We start from the raw sequence: 17,836 nt of genomic DNA on the forward strand, positions 1-17,836 counted from the left end.
TTTTGGGGGATATTTTTTATAGCAAAAAGTAAAAAATATTGAATTTTGTTTATAGCGCAAAAAATAAAAACCGCAGAGGTGATCAAATACCACCAAAAGATTGAATCGCCAACACCAGCCATTTCCCAGATAAATTGGCAGCAAAAAAAAAATATTTTCTGGCAGTGCCCCTCCCGACTCTAGACTCTGGATCCGCCCCTGCTACATGTATATGATGTCTGACAATCATTTTGTCAATTGCCATATACTGTATTAGATTTGTATGTGACAAAAATAAGTCCAAGCTGTTTAGATCATTTTAGTGGACAAATGGTTTGAATCTCATACTGGCAGTTCAATATGGTATTTGGCGGAGGTTAAGGAAGGCCCGGATCTATGAGGAACAAATAAAGCATAGGGCTGGCATGACAGGGTGGAAAGGGAACCAGACAGCATAGCGTTAACATGTTCAAAGGGAGGGGTGTGAGGTTTACTTACATTGGGGTGGATTCAGGTAGGGGCGCGCAAAACTGCCGCAGCGTAATGTATGACATTTATGTTACGCGGCCGCAAGTTTTACAGGCAAGTGCTTGATTCACAAAGCACTTGCCTGTAAAGTTGCGGCGGCGTAGCGTAAAAGGGGGCGGCGTAAGCGCGCGTAATTCAAATGATCCCGTAGGGGGCGTGGATCATTTAAATTTGGCTTCGACGTGAACGCAAACAACGTAAAATTTGAAAATCGCGACGCGGGAACGACGTCCATACTTACCATTAGCTGTGCCTCCTAATAGCAGGAGCAGCCTTACGACGAAACCGACTTACGCAAACTACGTAAAAAACTACCGCCGGGCGTACGTACGTTTGTGAATCGGCGTAAGTATGCGTAAGTATGCAATTTGCATACTCTACGCTGACAACTAGCGGCCAGCGTCAGAATGCACCCTAAGGTACGACGGCGTAAGAGACTTATGCCAGTCGTATCTTAGGTTACAGTCGGCGTATCTAACTTTCTGAATACAGAAAGTAGATACGCCGTCGCAACTTGGCAATTACGCGGCGTATCTATTGATACGCCGGCGTAATTGCTCTCTGAATCTACCCCATTGATGTTGAGGAGACAGTGTGATGGGGAGGAGAGTAATGCCATGTACACACGATCGGACATTCCGACTTTAAAACCGTGGATTTTTTTTCTGACGTTTGCTCAAATTTGTCTGGCATACATACATGGTCACACAAATGTTGTCGGAAATTGCGAACGTCAAGAACGCGGTGACGTACAACACTATGACGAGCCGAGAAAAATGAAGTTTAATGATTCCGAGCATGCGTAGAATTTTTGTGCGTTGAATTGTGACACACAGTCGGAATTTCCGACAACTTTTGTTGTCTGAAAATTTGAGAACCAGTTCTCAAATTTTTGTTGTCGGAAATTCCCACAGCAAATGTCCGATGGAGCATGCACACGATCGGATTTTCCAACAACAAACTCACATTGAACACAAATCCGACCGTGTGTACGCGACATAAGAGTAGACTGTAGGAAGGGGTGGAACAGTAACAGTCGGAGTTGGGAAGCCATCGGATGAACGTCCCGCCCTCCCTCCCTCCCTCCCTGAGATAGAGTAAGTGGAGGTATGTAGGTATTGAGATAGATTTTTAACCCCATCCAAGGGGTCCCAACTGCTATTTGTGGGGTACCGTCGTTGGTATGGTGTCCTCTGGTTGGGTGTGGTGCAGTAAGAGGGACCTGGAAGTGGTAGCCCTGTAAGGTCTGTGGTCAAGTGTTAATGTCCCCAAGGCAGTGTTTTACGGCTGTAGAAATCTATCTTTGGTTAACGTTAAAGTGGATGTAAACCCCAATTTTTTTTTTTTTTTTTGATGTCACAATGTAGAGTATAAGATTTCCTATCATCTGTGCCCAGTCTTGCCACACAGAGTTAATCCAGTGCTGAGCAATCCTCTTTTAATGTTCAGTGAAAATTAACAGAATTCCAGATAAAAACTTTCCAAATTATAAAGTCCGTTTCTCTGTTCTTGCTTTGTGTTACAGGTAATTTATATATCCTGGTAATATACAATAAACTTTGGATCACCTCATATTATGATAAACATAACATATGATAAACAGGTCCAAGCTCTACATATGTAAATGACCTGTAATACAAAGCAAGAACAGAGAAACGGACTTTATAATTTGGCAAGTTTTTATCTGGAATTCTGTTAATTTTCACTGAACATTAAAAGAGGATTGCTCAGCGCTGGATTAACTCTGTGTGGCAAGACTGGGCACAGATGATAGGAAATCTTATACTCTACATTGTGACATCAAAAAAATAAAAACAATTTTTGGGGTTTACATCCACTTTAATGTTATTTATTACTTACTTTGTTTAATAAAAGGCCTGACAGCCATTGAACTCCACCTTGTGTTATGCGTCTGATTGGGGTAAAAGGGGTGGGGTTTTAGAGGGGTTATGTAGTAGTTTTGTGGCGAACCTCTGAGCTACCCAAGTCAAGACACAAAATCATTCTAACAAAATTCAGTTGAGCATATCATGATTTAAGAACAAGAAACTTCAGATTGATTTTCACAGCAGTTCAAAAATGCAGCATTGAAATTAAATGTATCTTAAGTGTCAGAGTTCCTGGAAAACGCAAAACAATGTCCATTTCATTTGCTTAACAAGTATACCGTATATCTTGACTCTGAACTTGGTGTCAGAAATGTAGCATGGGGCCATTGTACTCTGTCATCATACATTAGTGTAGTTCTCTAGCTAAATAACACGTTGTCTACGAATTTGGATTCGATGCCAGGGCTCCACATTTCCTAAGGGCTCTTCTGACATGTGGGATGGCTTCATCCACAAACCATCTTCTTTCATACATAATCACCATGACATCGAGCAGCAGGTTCCTCTCTCGCTTCCTGCAAGAATGAAATCGGGAAATCAGCTGTAAGGTCCTAGGTCACACCCAGCAGAAGAATGAGGGATTTGTGAGGAAATCCTTTCATTGACAAGGTTAGGATTAAAGGGGTTGTAAAGGTTTGTTTTTTATTTTCTAAATACCGTATTTATCTTGCTATAACGCGCCCCGGGCGTATAGCGAGCACCCCCGAACTTGAAGGAAAATTCCTGGGGAAAAAAAAATACTTACAGTTTGGATGCCCCTCGTCGGTGTCTTGCCCGTCGTCCATCGGCGGCCTCGTCCGGTCCGGCGTCCTTCTGTGGCCATCGTGGTGTCCTCCCCACTCGATCCCCGCTTCCCGCGCTGTGTTTGAACCACTGCGCCGACATATACCGAGCGCAGTACACTCGGGTATAGTCGGCCAGGCTCGGCTCCTCTCGCGTAAAGGACGTACAGGACGCACAGGATGTGACCGCGAGAGGAGCCGAGCCTGCCCGAATATACCCGAGTGTACTGCGCTTGGTATATGCCGGTGCAGTGGTTCAAACACAGCGCGGGTATCGGCGTATATCGCACACCCACGATTTTGCCCTGATTTTCAGGGCAAAAAAGTGCGCGGTATACGCCGATAAATATGGTAGGTTCCTTTATGCTAGTGAATTATGTTCACAGCGTCTCCCCGCAGGGATGTAGTTCCAAGGGAGGGGGCGAGCACGCTGACTAACCCCCAGCTAGAACGGCTCGGATGATGGAGGCAAGCTTACTGAGGAGGAACAGGAAGTGAGAAATTCAGACAAAGAAAAAAAACATTTAGAAGAGAAATTTAAGGAAAAGGTAAGTGAACCAACAATGCACTAGCTTAAAGGAACCTATTTAGAAAATAAAAAACTAACATTTACAACCCCTTTAAAAACAAAGCAATATTTGACATTTTGCAGCCTACCTTTTCTAAGTTTTGACTTTCATGGACCACCTATTACAATTTAGCTCAGTTATGCAAAATCTTTATGTTAGAATTTGGTATCCAATGGGGGTCTTATAAAAAAAAAAACACAGTTGCATTGTTCTAAAATAATGTATAACCCATACAAAGGTGAAAAGGGAACATTTTTCCTTCCCCTCCAAGGCCATTACTACCTGGAGGTACTTTATATTCAGACATTGATTGGAGCAGGACTTTCAATAAGTGACAAGTGGTGGGCATTACTGTATATGGCTACCTGTTCCCGGTTAAGACCTGCAATCACAGCTTCTGGGAGAGGAATTTTTCCAGCCCAGACTCCATTTGCAGCTCTTGCATGTCATTTGGCCAAATGCCAAGGGCCACAAGGAAAGTTAATACAGTAAAACCTTGGATTGTGAGCATAATGCGTTTCATAAACATGCTTGTAATCCAAAGCACTTGTATATCAAAGCAAATTTCCCCATAATAAATAATGGAAACTCAAATGATTCGTTCCACAACTATTTATTCATAGGTCCTTCAGTTTATAGTCCATATAAAAAGAATATAGCAATGTGCTAGGTTGTGTAACCATAAAATGTCCATCCACAAATGGAAGCAAAAAGAGCTCCAGAGAATAAAAGAGAAAAGAGGCGCCTCTAAGTGTAGCAATATGTTGCTAAATGTTGTACCTTCATTAAATGTAACCATATTGCTACACTTAGAGGCACCTCTCTTCTCTTTTATACCCTGTTGTGGCATGATGATACTTGTATATCAAGACATCGCTTGTATATCAAGTCAAAGTTATCTTGCAAAACGCTCTAAAACCAAGTTACTCTCAAATCAAGATTTTACTGTACAGGAAGTTGTGAATGTTTTGTCACAATAAATTGTATCTTTAGGAAGCACTCACCATGTCCACCAATCAATGTGGTATCACACTTTAAGCACTGTACATTCTTTAGTGTACAAAAATCTGTCCCTAGCATAAAAGGACCATTTGGTTGTATATGCTCTCCATTCCAAAGTGTCCCAGTCCTCTACTGCATCATTTCTATCAAATCCTTTATCAAAATGATTTAGGCTGCTTTCACAATTTAAGGCGCTATAGTGCTGAATATATAGCGCCTGTAAGGCACCTCTCCTGTCACGCCAGTGTGAAAGCCTGAGTGCTTTCACACTGGGATGGTGTGCTGGCAGGATGTTAAAAAATGTCCTGCCAGCATCATCTTGAAGGCACTTTAGGAGCGGTGTACACACTGCTCCTAAAGCGCCCCTGCCCATTGAAATCAATGGGCAGCGCCACCAAAGTGCTGGCAAAGCGCCCCCTGCAGCGTAGCCTTGCCGGTACTTTTAACCCTTTCTCAAGGAGGGGGTGGTAGGAAGCTGGCAGGGGGGTAAAGATGGGATGAAGATGGCTGGGGTGGTAAGAAGCTGGCAGAGGGGTACAGGTGGGTTACAGATGACAGGCGGGGTGGTAGGAAGCTAGCAGAAGGGTACAGGTGGGATGATGGTGACAGGGGGGAGGTAGGAAGCTGGCAGAGGGGTAAAGGTGAGATGAAGATGACAGGTGGGGTGGTATGAAACTGGCAGAGGGGTACAGGTGGGTTTGCGGGGCCATAGGCAACCGCCTAATTAGAGAGCTGCCTCTGGGAGTGGGGGTGGGAATAAAAAAATAATGCCTGTCTCAGGCTAGTGCATGAGATATGTAAATAACCTGTCATTCACAGCAAGGGGGAAGAACGGACAAAAGTTTTCTCCTGTTTGTTTGTTTATCTCAATGAAAAAAGATGATTGCTCAGAGCTGGATTAACTCTTTGTGGCAAGACTGGGCACAGATGATAAGAAATCTTATACTCAACATTGTGACAGCAAAAAAATAAAATAAAACATTTCGGGTTTACATCCACTTTAAGTCTGTGAAAATATTCTCATTTACCTAAAAATGGAGAAATGTATAATACCAAACTTTATATTTTTACATAAGGAATTGTCCTATTTTTCTTTCTACACCTTTTCTCCCTAGTCTTGCTTCCCACCCCTCACACTAGTTATCTCAACTCCTTTGCTACATCTCAAAGAAAAAAAACTCATGACAAAATTCATTTATTAGAGAAAAGTGAACCGCTATATCAGTCCTAATACTCTGATTTAAAATGTTATCATTTAATTGATCAGTTTTTCACCAACCATTTTACTTATTAAAGATCGTAGTCACTGCTGAATCATTTTTTTTTGTTTTTTTACAAACATTCTTATAAAAGCCAAAATCACAACAACTTTTATATCTCAAACCCCTTTGCCGATATCTCCCTAAATCTACACTCGGCCTTCAAAACTACAATTATCTTTTACATTGAAAATTGTAGCTCAAAACGATGATAAATACGCAGAAAACATTTGTGCACTTATATATTTAATATTGCCTAGTGGAAATACTGTATCATTATGCAAAATGAACACAGATTTCTAATTACAGTATCATTTATTATTGTTTGTGAGACTCTATCCCTTGAATGTAGTCGAAAAACCCACAAAGGATGCAGAGGAAAAAAAATTAAAAAATCTTACATTTGCCTTTGGATCTCTCTCACTGAGACATCTTCCTCCATCTGTGTCATAGCACTTTTATGGGATGACAAACTTAAATTCTGAAGTGTTCGGCCACAGCTGCAAATCTCCTGGAATTTATAATCTGAAAGAGATTAAATCACAAAATGCTAAATGTTTTCACAATCTTAAAATATGCATTTAGCAATGTTGGCGCTGAATAGGGATGAGCCGAACACCTCCCGTTCGGTTCGCACCAGAACCTTTGAACGGACCGAACGTTCGCGCAAACATTTAGAACCCCATTGACGTCTATGGGACTCGAACGTTCGAATTCAAAAGTGATCATTTTAAAGCCTCAGGCCCCGTACACACGACCAGTTTCCTCGGCAGAATTCAATTTCGGACCGAGTTTCTGGCTGAATTCTGCCGAGGAAACTGGTCGTGTGTACAATTTCGCCGAGGAAGCCGACGAGGAGCTCGACGAGGAAATAGAGAACATGTTCTCTATTTCCTCGTTGTTCTATGGGAGCTCTCGCCCCGCCGAGCTCCTCGGCGGCTTCAGGGCTGAACTGGCCGAGGAACTCGATGTGTTTGGCACGTCGAGTTCCTCGGCCGTGTGTACGGGGCCTAATATGCAAGTTATTGTTGTAAAACGTCTTTGAGAACCCGGGTCTTGCCCCAGGGAACATGTATCAATGGAAAGAAAGTTTTAAAAACAGTCGTTTTTTTAGGAGCAGTGGCCCAGATTCACAAAGGAGATACGACGGAGTATCTCAGATACTCCGTCGTATCTCTCAGAGTATCTATGCGACTGATTCATAGAATCAGTTACGCATAGATATCCCTTAGATCCGACAGGTGCAATTGTTTTACACCGTCGGATCTTAGGATGCAGTACCGCGGCCGCCGCTGGGGGGAATTTGCGTCGTAAACCAGCGTCGGGTATGCAAATTAGGAGTTACGGCGATCCACAATGGATTTTCGCGTTCGCTACGTCGCCGCTAGTCTAGTTTCCCGTCGCAAAGTTAGTCGTTGTTTTGGGTGCCTTAACTTTACACAGCACACGTATATGCTGTATAAAGTATGGCCGTCGTTCCCGCGTAGAAATTTAAAAATTAACATCGTTTGCGTAAGCCGTCCGGGAATACGGAATTACGCTACGCGCTTCGCCTTTCGAAAAAATGATGTCACATCGCGCAAAGCACGGCGGGTAATTCAAAAGGGAGCATGCGCAGTAGGTCCGGCGCGGGAGCGCGCCTAATTTAAATGCCACACGCCCCTTTGAATTACGCGGGCTTACGCCGGAGGCCGCCAGCGTAGTTTTCATCGCAAGTGCTTTGTGAATCAGGCACTTGCGATGAAAACTTGCGGCGGTGTAACGTATCTACGATACGTTACGCCGCCGCACTTCTACCTGAATCTGGCCCATTGATTTTAATGATGCTTAAATTAAAAAAAAAAACAAATTAAAATTCCTTTAAATATTGTACCTGCTGGGTGTCTATAGTATGCCTGTGAAAACGTCTTTGAGAACCCGGGTCTTGCCCCAGGGAACATATCACTATCAATGGAAAAAAAGTTTTAAAAACTGTAGTTTTTAAAACTTTTTTTCCATTGATACATGTTCCCTCGGGCAAGACCCGGGTTCTCAAAGACGTTTTCACAGGCATACTATAGACACCCAGCAGGTACAATATTTAAATACATTTTTTTTTTTTTTTTTAATTAAGCATCATTAAAACCACTGCTCCTGCATCAGGAACAGTGATTTTAATGATGCTTACATTTAAAAAAATATAGCTGGGTGTCTATAGTATGCCTGTGATAATGTCTTTAAATAGCACAATCACCTGCCTGCCAGTAAATTAGGAAGAACTGATCTAGCTAAACTATACAGTGTATAAATATATGTACAACACCTGGGATGTATATATATCCTCTACACACTGTAACATTAACTGACTAGCCTGCCTGCTCTATCTACCTGCAAAAAATGACACTCTCTCTGTCTCTCTCTGTTCTCTGTTAACTGCCGCAACACACTACACAAGTCCGCCCTGCAGGCATCCTTTTATAGTGTGGGGCGTGTACTAAACCCCATAAGCCATAATTGGCCAAAGCCACCCTGGCTTATGGCTCTCCGTTTTTTGCGCGCTATGATTGGCCAAGCATGCGGGTCATAGTGCATGCTTGGCCAATCATCAGCCAGCAATGCCGCAGTGAATTATGGTCTGTGAAACATAACTCGAATTTGGCGCGAACGACCCGTTTTGTTCGTATTTCGACGAACATTCAAAGCTCATCCCTAGTGTGTATACTGTGTGGCCCCATAATCTCCTATTGCCCGGGGGCCCCAAAATCTCCTATTGCCTGGGGGCCCCATGAGTTGTCAGTCCGCTCCTGTCAGGAACAGCGATCTCTCCCCACCTCCAGTCAGTTCACTCCCCCACAGCTAGAAACACCTCCCAGGGAACACATTTAACCCCTTGATCACCACTAGTGTTAACCCCTTCCCTGCCAGTGTCATTTTATATAGTAGTCAGTGCATTTTTATAGCACCGATTGCTGTATCTGTGTCTATACAGTGCTTGAAACAATTAATCCTAACTTACATGTCTATTTTGGTATCTGTTGACCTTGTCAGTTAGTAGGGTGTTTGTTATATGTGATTTAAATTTTTTGTAATAAAGACTTTTACCAAATGACTGCCTCATGTTGTACCGCTAAAATCCGCAATGTTTTAAATTGAGTTTATAACTCATTCAATCCCTCGATGGGCAACCAAACTGATAAGAGGCATGGAGGAGTTCAGCTATGAGGAAAGATTAGAGGAACTGAATTTATTCACTCTTGAGAAGAGGAGAATAAGGGGGGATATGATCAACATGTAAAAATATATAAGGGGTCCATATAGTGTACTTGGTGTTGAGTTATTCACTTTACGGTCAACACAAAAGACAAGGGGGCACTCTTTACGTCTAGAGGAAAAGAGATTTTATCTCCAAATACACAAAGGTTTCTTCACAGTAAGGGCCCTTTTACACCCACTCCCATGAGGATCCGTTCTTTATACATCCGCTTGCTCAGCGGGGATCACTCCGTTGATCCCCGCTGAGCCGGCAGATGACAGGGTGGTCCCTGCACACTCCGCTCTCCTCTATGGGGGAATCCGATGAACAAGGACCGTCTGTCCGTGTTCATCCGATCCGCAGATGGATGGAAAAATAGGATTTTCCTCCGTCTTCAGAAACGGAGCATAGCGGAGATCGGATGTCAGCGGATGTTCATCCGCTGACATCCGCAATCCCATAGGGATACATGTATGTCCGTTTTTCATCTGAAAACGGATGGATGAAAAACGGACATACGGTCCACAGGTGTGAAAGGGGCCTAAGAGCTGTGAAAATGTGGAACAGACTCCCTCCAGAGGTGGTTCTGGCCAGCTCAGTAGATTGCTTTAAGAAAGGCCTGGATTCTTTCCTAAATATACATAATATCAGAGCTTTTTTTCTCAGAAAATAGGTGCAGGAACTCAACCACGACCCGTTCAGATTTCACAAACAGTAGAAGGGTCTTAAAGGGGCATTAAATACCAGAATTGCATTACATACAGAGTGCAGAGTTCAGGGGGTTACAAAGCTGTCACTTGTAAACACAGAAACCAGACATCTGTGTTTACAAGTGATTGTGGTGAGCAGGCACCAAAGGGTCTGAGCCAGAGGTGGTAGAACTGAGTTCCCCCTGAAAAAAAGCCCTGCATAATATAACTGGGTACTAACATTTATAGGTAAAATTGATACAGGGAAAATCCGCTTGCCTCTCGGGGGATCAGGAAGGAATTTTTTCCCCTGCTGTAGCAAATTGGATCATGCTCTGCTGGGGTTTTTCACCTTCCTCTGGATCAACTGTGGGTATAGAATTGGGTATATGGAATTGTATGATATATATATATATATATATATATATATATATATATATACCGTATTTATCGGCGTATACCTCGCACTTTTTTGCCCTGAAAATATCGCGCTCACGTCCTGGACGTCCAGGACGTGAGCGCGAGAGTAGCCGAGCCTGCCCGACTATACCCGAGTGTACTGCGCTCGGTATATGCCGGCGCAGTGTTCAAACTCAGCGCGGGAAAGCGGGGATCGAGCGGCAGCGGGATGGACACTGCAGCCTAAGGACGCCGGACCCGACGAAGAGGACACCCGAAGCCGCAGATGGACGCCGGACCCGACGAAGAGGACACTCGAAGCCGCAGACGGATGCCGGACCCGACAAAGAGGACACCCGAAGCCGTAGACGGATGCCGGACCCGACGAGGCCGCCGATGGACGCCAGGCAAGACACCAAAGCTGTAAGTAGTAAAATGTAATACATTTTTTTTTTTTACAGGAATGTCGGGTCCACTTTAGGGGTGCGCGCTATACGCCGTAGCGCGCAATACCCCGATAAATACGGTATATATATATATTTTTTTTAATTGCCTTGTGTCTTTTTTCAACCTGACTAACTGTATACAATTATGTTGGATATGTGGATGTTGGCATAGTAGGGGTCTCTCCTTTCTATTTTTCTGCATCAGTAATAATCTTGATAAATGTCCCCTATGTGCGCATAATCACACATCTATGTGCATTCACATCAAATTTCAAAGTCAAATTCCAACAGTTAAACTGAAGGGACATTTTACAGCATTGCCAAGGATTGCTGGTCCACCTAGGAAACACTTCATTTGTAAATGAGGCCCAGAGGCTGCCTAACGATAATTGAAGAGACTGTTTATTTGAAATGTAAAATCCTGGACAATTAGAGTGCATTCTCACATGACTAATGTGACAACCATTACCTTGTGCTTCTTTAATTAAAAACACATTTGAAAGGCTTAGAAGGGCATTAGTTTGACAAATAGTTATTTATAGAAAGTGTGGATCCCAGCACATAAGCTTTGTTCAGCTAATGGAGCTTACATGACCTTTTACTGTGTTTGGTAGGGGAAAAGATCACAAGCAAGGAAAATTAATTTGCTAAGACATTTCAGTAGCTGGATACGCATGACTGACTGCAGCGTCTACAGTACAAATATGCTAAAATAATGTAATAAAAAAAAATGATAGGTCTAGTTTGGAAGGCACACTGGGCTGTTTAAAAGTAAAAAAAGATCTTATGCCGCGTACACACAGTCGTTTTATGCGATGGAAAAAAACTACGTTTTTAAAAACGTCACTTTAATTGACCGTGTGTGGGGGAAAACGTCGTTTTATGTCTTCTAAAAAACGACCAAAAAAAATTGAAGCATGCTTCAATTTTATGTGTCGTTTTTCAAAACGTCAACTTTTACTTCACAGAAATTGACCGTGTGTAGTAAAAAACGTCGTTTAAAACGACGTTTTTTCACCCGCGCATGCCCAGAAGCTACTTATGAAGCAAGCTTCAATGGAAAAAGTGGTGAGAACTTAACCTCGCTTTGCTAGAACATTGTGAGAAAAACGATGGTGTGTAGGCAACTTCGTCTTTGAAAATTGAAGTTTCAAAAACGTCATTTTTTACTTCACAGAAAATGTCGTCTTTTTTCATCACATAAAGTGATGGTGTGTACGGGGCATTAGGGCCAGATTTTCAGAGATCTGCGTATCTCTGCGGCGGCGTAACGTATGTCATTTACGTTACGCCGCCGCAAGTTTTACAGGCAAGTGCTTTATTCACAAAGCACTTGCCTGTAAAGTTGCGGCGGCGTCGCGTAAATCCCCCGGCGCAAGCCCGCATAATTAAAATTAGGCTAGGGGGCGTATAGCATTTAAATTAGGCGCGTTCCCACGCCGAACCTAATGCGCATGCGCCGTCCGAAGAATATCCCAGGGTGCATTGCTCCAAATGACGTTGCAAGGACGTCTTTGGTTTCGACGAGAACGTAAATGGCGTCCAGCCCTATTCACGGACGACTTACGCAAATGACGTAAATGTTCAAATTTCGACGCGGGAACGACGGCCATACTTAACATTGGCTGCGCCTCATATACCCGGGGGCAACTTTACGCCGGGACAAGCCTAATGTAAACGTCGTAACTTCACTGCGTCGGCCGCACGTACGTTTGGGAATTCGCGTATCTCGCTAATTTGCATACTCGACGGGGAAAACAACGTCGGCAACACCTAGCGGCCAATAAAAAAAAAATGCATTTAAGATCCGACGGCGTAAGAGCCTTACGCCTGTCGGATCTAATGCTTATCTATGCGTAACTGATTCTATGAATCAGGCGCATAGATACGACGGCCGGACTCAGAGATACGACAGCGTATCAGGAGATACGCCGGCGTATCTCTTTTCAGAATCCGGGCCTTAATTTTCAACCTGATCCTCTATTGCCCTGGTTACAGTTTATTGTAATGATATTTATTACATGTTCACGCGCTACTTCCTTACATATCTTTTCAACATATCTGTACATATCTGTGCTTGCAAACCACGGCTTGTTACGACTTTTGAAACTCCAAGAAAATATTGAAACAGAAAAGTAAAAAAGATCTGAAAAAATAGGTCTGTCATCTATAGCAACCAAATTACCATTGAAACTCTTATTTAGTATTTGCACATTGACATAGGCGTGCGTACAGGGTATGCCAGGTGGGCCTGGGCACACCCTAATCACCCTGTGTGTCGCAGATTCCCCCTGTTTAGACCCCTGATATTTCAACAAAGATTTCAAAAAAATTGTAATAAAAAAAAAAAAAAAAGACACTATCCACTGCCCTGCTGACACCATCCACTGCTCTATTGACACTGTCAGTATATATACACATGCACACGTGTGTTTGAGCTTTGGGGTACACACCCTAATGCAATAGGCTGTGCACACCTTTGCACATTGAACATAAAACATGAATTGCTCTGGGTTATAATAACATTATATTCAGTTTTGAATGTTATTAAAAGATACATTGAGGGGGAAAGGGTATTTGATCCCCTGCTAATTTTGTATGTTTGCCCACTGACAAAGAAATGAACAGTCTAATTTTAATGGTAGGTTTATTTTACCAGTGAGAGACAGAACAACAAAAATATCCAGAAAAACGAATTTTAAAAAAAGTTATAAATTGATTTGCATTTTAATGAGTGCATTAAAAGATTTCTGGCTCCCAGATGTCTTCTATACAGGTACCAAGCTGAGATTAGGAGCACTCTCTTAAAGGGAGTGCTCCTAATCTCAGCTTGTTACCTGTATAAACGACACCTGTACACAGAAGAAATCAAGCAGACTCCAATCTCTCCACAAAACCAAAGAGCTGTCCAAGGATGTCAGGGACAGGCAGAGCCGGCCCTACCATGGGACCCAATGGTACCCATGGTACCAGGCGGTATATTGGAGGGAGCGGCAATCCGGCCGCCGGCCGGCAGAATTTGAAAGTCTCACTCTCACTCACAGTCACTAACATACGAGCGCCGCAGAGAGCCGTGCTGACCGCGGCGACCGGCGCCTAGCAACCAGAGAGACAGAGACCCAGTGAGTGATTACATCAGGAGGAGCAGAGGAGGAGCCAAGGAGGTTGCGACCGCCCCAGCATTCACAGCGCGCTGCTCCCATTACATGTAATAGCAGATCACAGCTGGCCGCCCCCTCCCATCCTCTCCGCGGCTCCCCCCTTTGCTGCTGACACTGAGAGAAAGTAAGTGCCGCGCCACTAATCCCATCTCCACCTGCCTCTGTCTAACTCCCATACCATCCCTGCCTGTGTCTAACTCCCATACCCCCTCCCTACCACCCCTGCCTGTGTGTCTAACCCCCCTTCCTACCACCCCTGCCTGTGTGTCTAACCCCCCTTCCTACCACCCCTGCCTGTGTGTCTAACCCCCCTTCCTACCACCCCTACCTGTGTGTCTAACCCCCGTTCCTACCACCCCTGCCTGTGTGTTTAACCCCCCTTTCTACCACCCCTGCCTGTGTGTCTAACCCCCTTCCTACCACCCCTGCCTGTGTGTCTAACCCCCCTTCCTACCACCCCTGCCTGTGTGTCTAACCCCCGTTCCTACCACCCCTGCCTGTGTGTTTAACCCCCCTTTCTACCACCCCTGCCTGTGTGTCTAACCCCCCTTCCTACCACCCCTGCCTGTGTCTAACCCCCTTCCTACCACCCCTGCCTGTGTGTCTAACCCCCCTTCCTACCACCCCTGCCTGTGTGTCTAACCCCCTTCCTACCACCCCTGCCTGTGTGTCTAACCCCCCTTCCTACCACCCCTGCCTGTGTGTCTAACCCCCTTCCTACCACCCCTGCCTGAGTCTAAACCACCCCTGCCTCTGTATAACCCCATACCACCCCTGCCTGTGTCTAAACTCCCCCCCCCCCCCACCAACCCTGCCTGTGTCTAACCCACCCCCCCCCCCCCTCACCACCATCGCTACCTCTGTCTGAACCCCACCATCACTGTTGCATGTAAATCTGACTTACTGATGAATTAAATTTTGGTTTTAATTGTCAAGATATAAAATAATTGTGGGGGCCTTTTGGTCGGTAAGATTTTTTTTTTTTTTTTTTTTAGAGGGAGGAGCAGCACTTCATTCCTGGGCCCAGGCAGCACAATGTCTTGGGCCGGCCCTGGGGACAGGATTGTAGACCTAGAAAAGGCTGAAATAGGCTACAAGACCATCACCAAGCAGCTTAGTGAGAGGGTGACAACAGTTGGTGCGATTATTCGCAAATGGAAGAAACACAAAATAACTGTCAATCTCCCTCAGTCTGGGGCCCCATGCAAAATCTCACCACGTGGAGTTTCAGTGATCATGAGAACGGTGAGGAGTCATCCTGGAACTACTCGGGAGAATCTTGTAAATGATCTCAAGGAAGATGGGATCATAGTCACCAAGAAAACAATTGGTAACACACTATGATGTGAAGGACGGAAATCCTGCTGTGCTCGCAAGGTCCCCCCTTCTCAAGAAAGCACATGTACAGGTCTGTCTGAAGTGTGCTAACGAACATCTGAATGATTCAGAGGAGAACTGGATGAAAGTGTTGTTGTTGATGAGACCAAAATCAAGCTCTTTGGCATCAACTCAACTCGCCCTATTTGGAGGATGAGGAATGCTGCCTATGACACTAAGAACACCATCCCCCACCATCAAACATGGGGGTGAAAATATTATGCTTTGGGGGTGTTTTTATGCTAAGGGGACAGGACAACTTCACCAAATCAAAGGGACGATGGACAGGGCCATGTACCATCAAATCTTGGGTGAGAACCTCCATCCCTCAGCCAGGCCATTGAAAATGCATCATGGATGGGTATTCCCGCATAACAATGACCCAAAACACATGGCAAAGGCAACAAAGGAGTGGCTCAAGAAGAAGCACATTACGATCCTGGAGTGGTCTAGCCAGTCTACAGACCTTGATCCCATAGAAAATATGTGGAGGGTGCTGAAGGTTTGAGTTACCAAACGTCAGCCTCGAAACCTTAATGACTTGGAGAGGATCTGCAAAGAAGAGTGGGGCAAAATCCCTCCTGAGATGTGTGCAAACCTGGTGGCCAACTACAAGGAACGTCTGACCTCTGTGATTGCCAACAAGGGTTTCGCCACCAAGTACTGTATCATGTTTTGCGAAGGGGTTTAAATACTTATTTCACTCATTAAAATGCCAATCAATTTATAACTTTTAAAGATGTTACTCGGGATGGGGAACTTTTGACGTTTGACCAAATGAAAGCCAAACATGACCTTCCGAACTCGCAATTCTTTCGCTATTTGAGCCTGAGACATGCATACCAAACTCAGTTTGGAACCCAGACAGTTGAATCCTTCCCGTCTAGGTTGGAGGACTTGCTTACGACGGAGGACCTGCCCAAGACCTTGTCAGTGACATATAAAGAGCTATTCAAAGCTAGTCCCAAGGCACTACTAAAGTGCAGGGAGAGATGGGGGGCGGAGGTCCCGGGTATACAGGGGGAGGACTGGGATGAGATGTGGGATCGTCCCTTCAAGTATTTGGTAGCGGCAAGAGACAGGCTAATTCAATTTAAATTCCTGCACAGAGTGTATTATACCCCTGCCAGGCTGGCATCGATATACCCCTCGGTGCCCGCTGAATGTTGGAGGTGTACATTTGCCCCTGCGGACGCGCATCACGTGTTTTGGGGTTGCACCCAGATTCAAGCATTTTGGACTGGGGTCACGGCTTGTATTGAAGGGGTGCTCGGGGTGCCTGTCCCACGGGAAATTGGTGTCTGTTTACTTGGCCTGGTGGAGGAGGTGGTCCCATCTAGAGCTCACAGAACATTATTGAGTATCTTGTTGTTTTATGGCAAAAAAGCTATTTTGCTTAAATGGAGGAGTCCAGGGGCCCCGGAGGTTGCTTTTTGGAAAGGTTTGGTGAACGCAATGCTACCATATTATAAGGCTACGTATCTATCTAGGGGATGTACTGGGAAATTCGAGAAGGTGTGGAGGGCCTGGTATGAATCAGACCAAACGGTTGGGTAAAATGATGGATACTTAATCCTTGTTGATACGTGTGTAAATTGTAGGGGGAACTCTTTTCAGGTGCATCGGAGATAAATGTATGTGACGTACCACTGGGGGGAGTGCAAATGTTGAATATGTCCTCAGTTACAGTATGGTTTGGTGGGGAGGGGAATTGAGTAGGGGGGGATGGGAGGGGTTTGATGGGGATTATGCCATCTGCGATGGCACTGTTATATGTTCCCGGTCATGTTGGCCGATAGGTAAGCTTGGCGGTGTGCCAAGGGATGTTGTCGTTGTATGTCTATAAAATCTTTAATAAACAGAAATTAAAAAAAAAAAAAAAATTATAACTTTTTTAAATGCTTTTTTCTGAATATTGTTGTTATTCTGTCTCTCGTTGTTAAAATAAACCTACCAGTAAAATTATAGACTGATTATTTCTCTGTCAGTGGGCAAACGTACAAAATCAGCAGGGGATCAAATATTTTTTTCCTTCACTGTACTGTTCCTCCTCAATCTGCAGCAATGTGATTTTTCTGTAAAATGCAATGCACTATGACATCTGGAGGCAATCTGTACAGATGTGTGCAAAACGCCCCCCCCCCCCCTCCCTCAAGATATGCCATCTCCTGCTTGTGCGATTTGCACACTGACTTTCTCAGAATTCTGCACTAAGATAGAAGTCTGATTTTAGGCATCATCTGCAACAAAAAAAAAACATTTTTGGTGAGATACTCCTAAAAGGTTAAATTCTAATGCCGCGTACAGACGGTCGTTTTATGCGATGTTAAAAAACAACGTTTTTAAAAACGTCAATTTAATTGACCGTGTGTGGGAGAAAACGTCGTTTTATGTCTTCTGAAAAACGACCAAAAAAAATTGAAGCATGCTTCAATTTTATGTGTCGTTTTTCAAAACGTCGTTTTTTGTTTCACAGAAATTGACCGTGTGTAGCAAAAAATTACGTTTCAAACTACATTTTTAT

The 17,836-nt window shown here is 44.2% G+C and overlaps 1 protein-coding gene across 1 annotated transcript in view; it reads right to left on the bottom strand.

Annotated features, from left to right (window-relative positions):
• Positions 1-2,521: 2,521 nt before the first annotated feature.
• Positions 2,522-17,836, bottom strand: part of LOC120937699 (binder of USO1 and GRH1 protein 1-like) — a 118,429-nt gene continuing 103,114 nt past the window's right edge. Inside the window, exons 10-11 of the mRNA XM_040351117.1 lie at positions 6,410-6,533; positions 2,522-2,911 (exon numbers count right to left, since the gene is read on the bottom strand). Of these exons, the coding sequence (XP_040207051.1) occupies positions 2,776-2,911; positions 6,410-6,533 (260 nt within the window). The 3' untranslated portion in view covers positions 2,522-2,775. The remainder of the gene's footprint in view (positions 2,912-6,409; positions 6,534-17,836) is intronic.

Source organism: Rana temporaria, chromosome 4, assembly GCF_905171775.1.
Source record: "Rana temporaria chromosome 4, aRanTem1.1, whole genome shotgun sequence".
Lineage (NCBI taxonomy): Eukaryota > Metazoa > Chordata > Amphibia > Anura > Ranidae > Rana > Rana temporaria.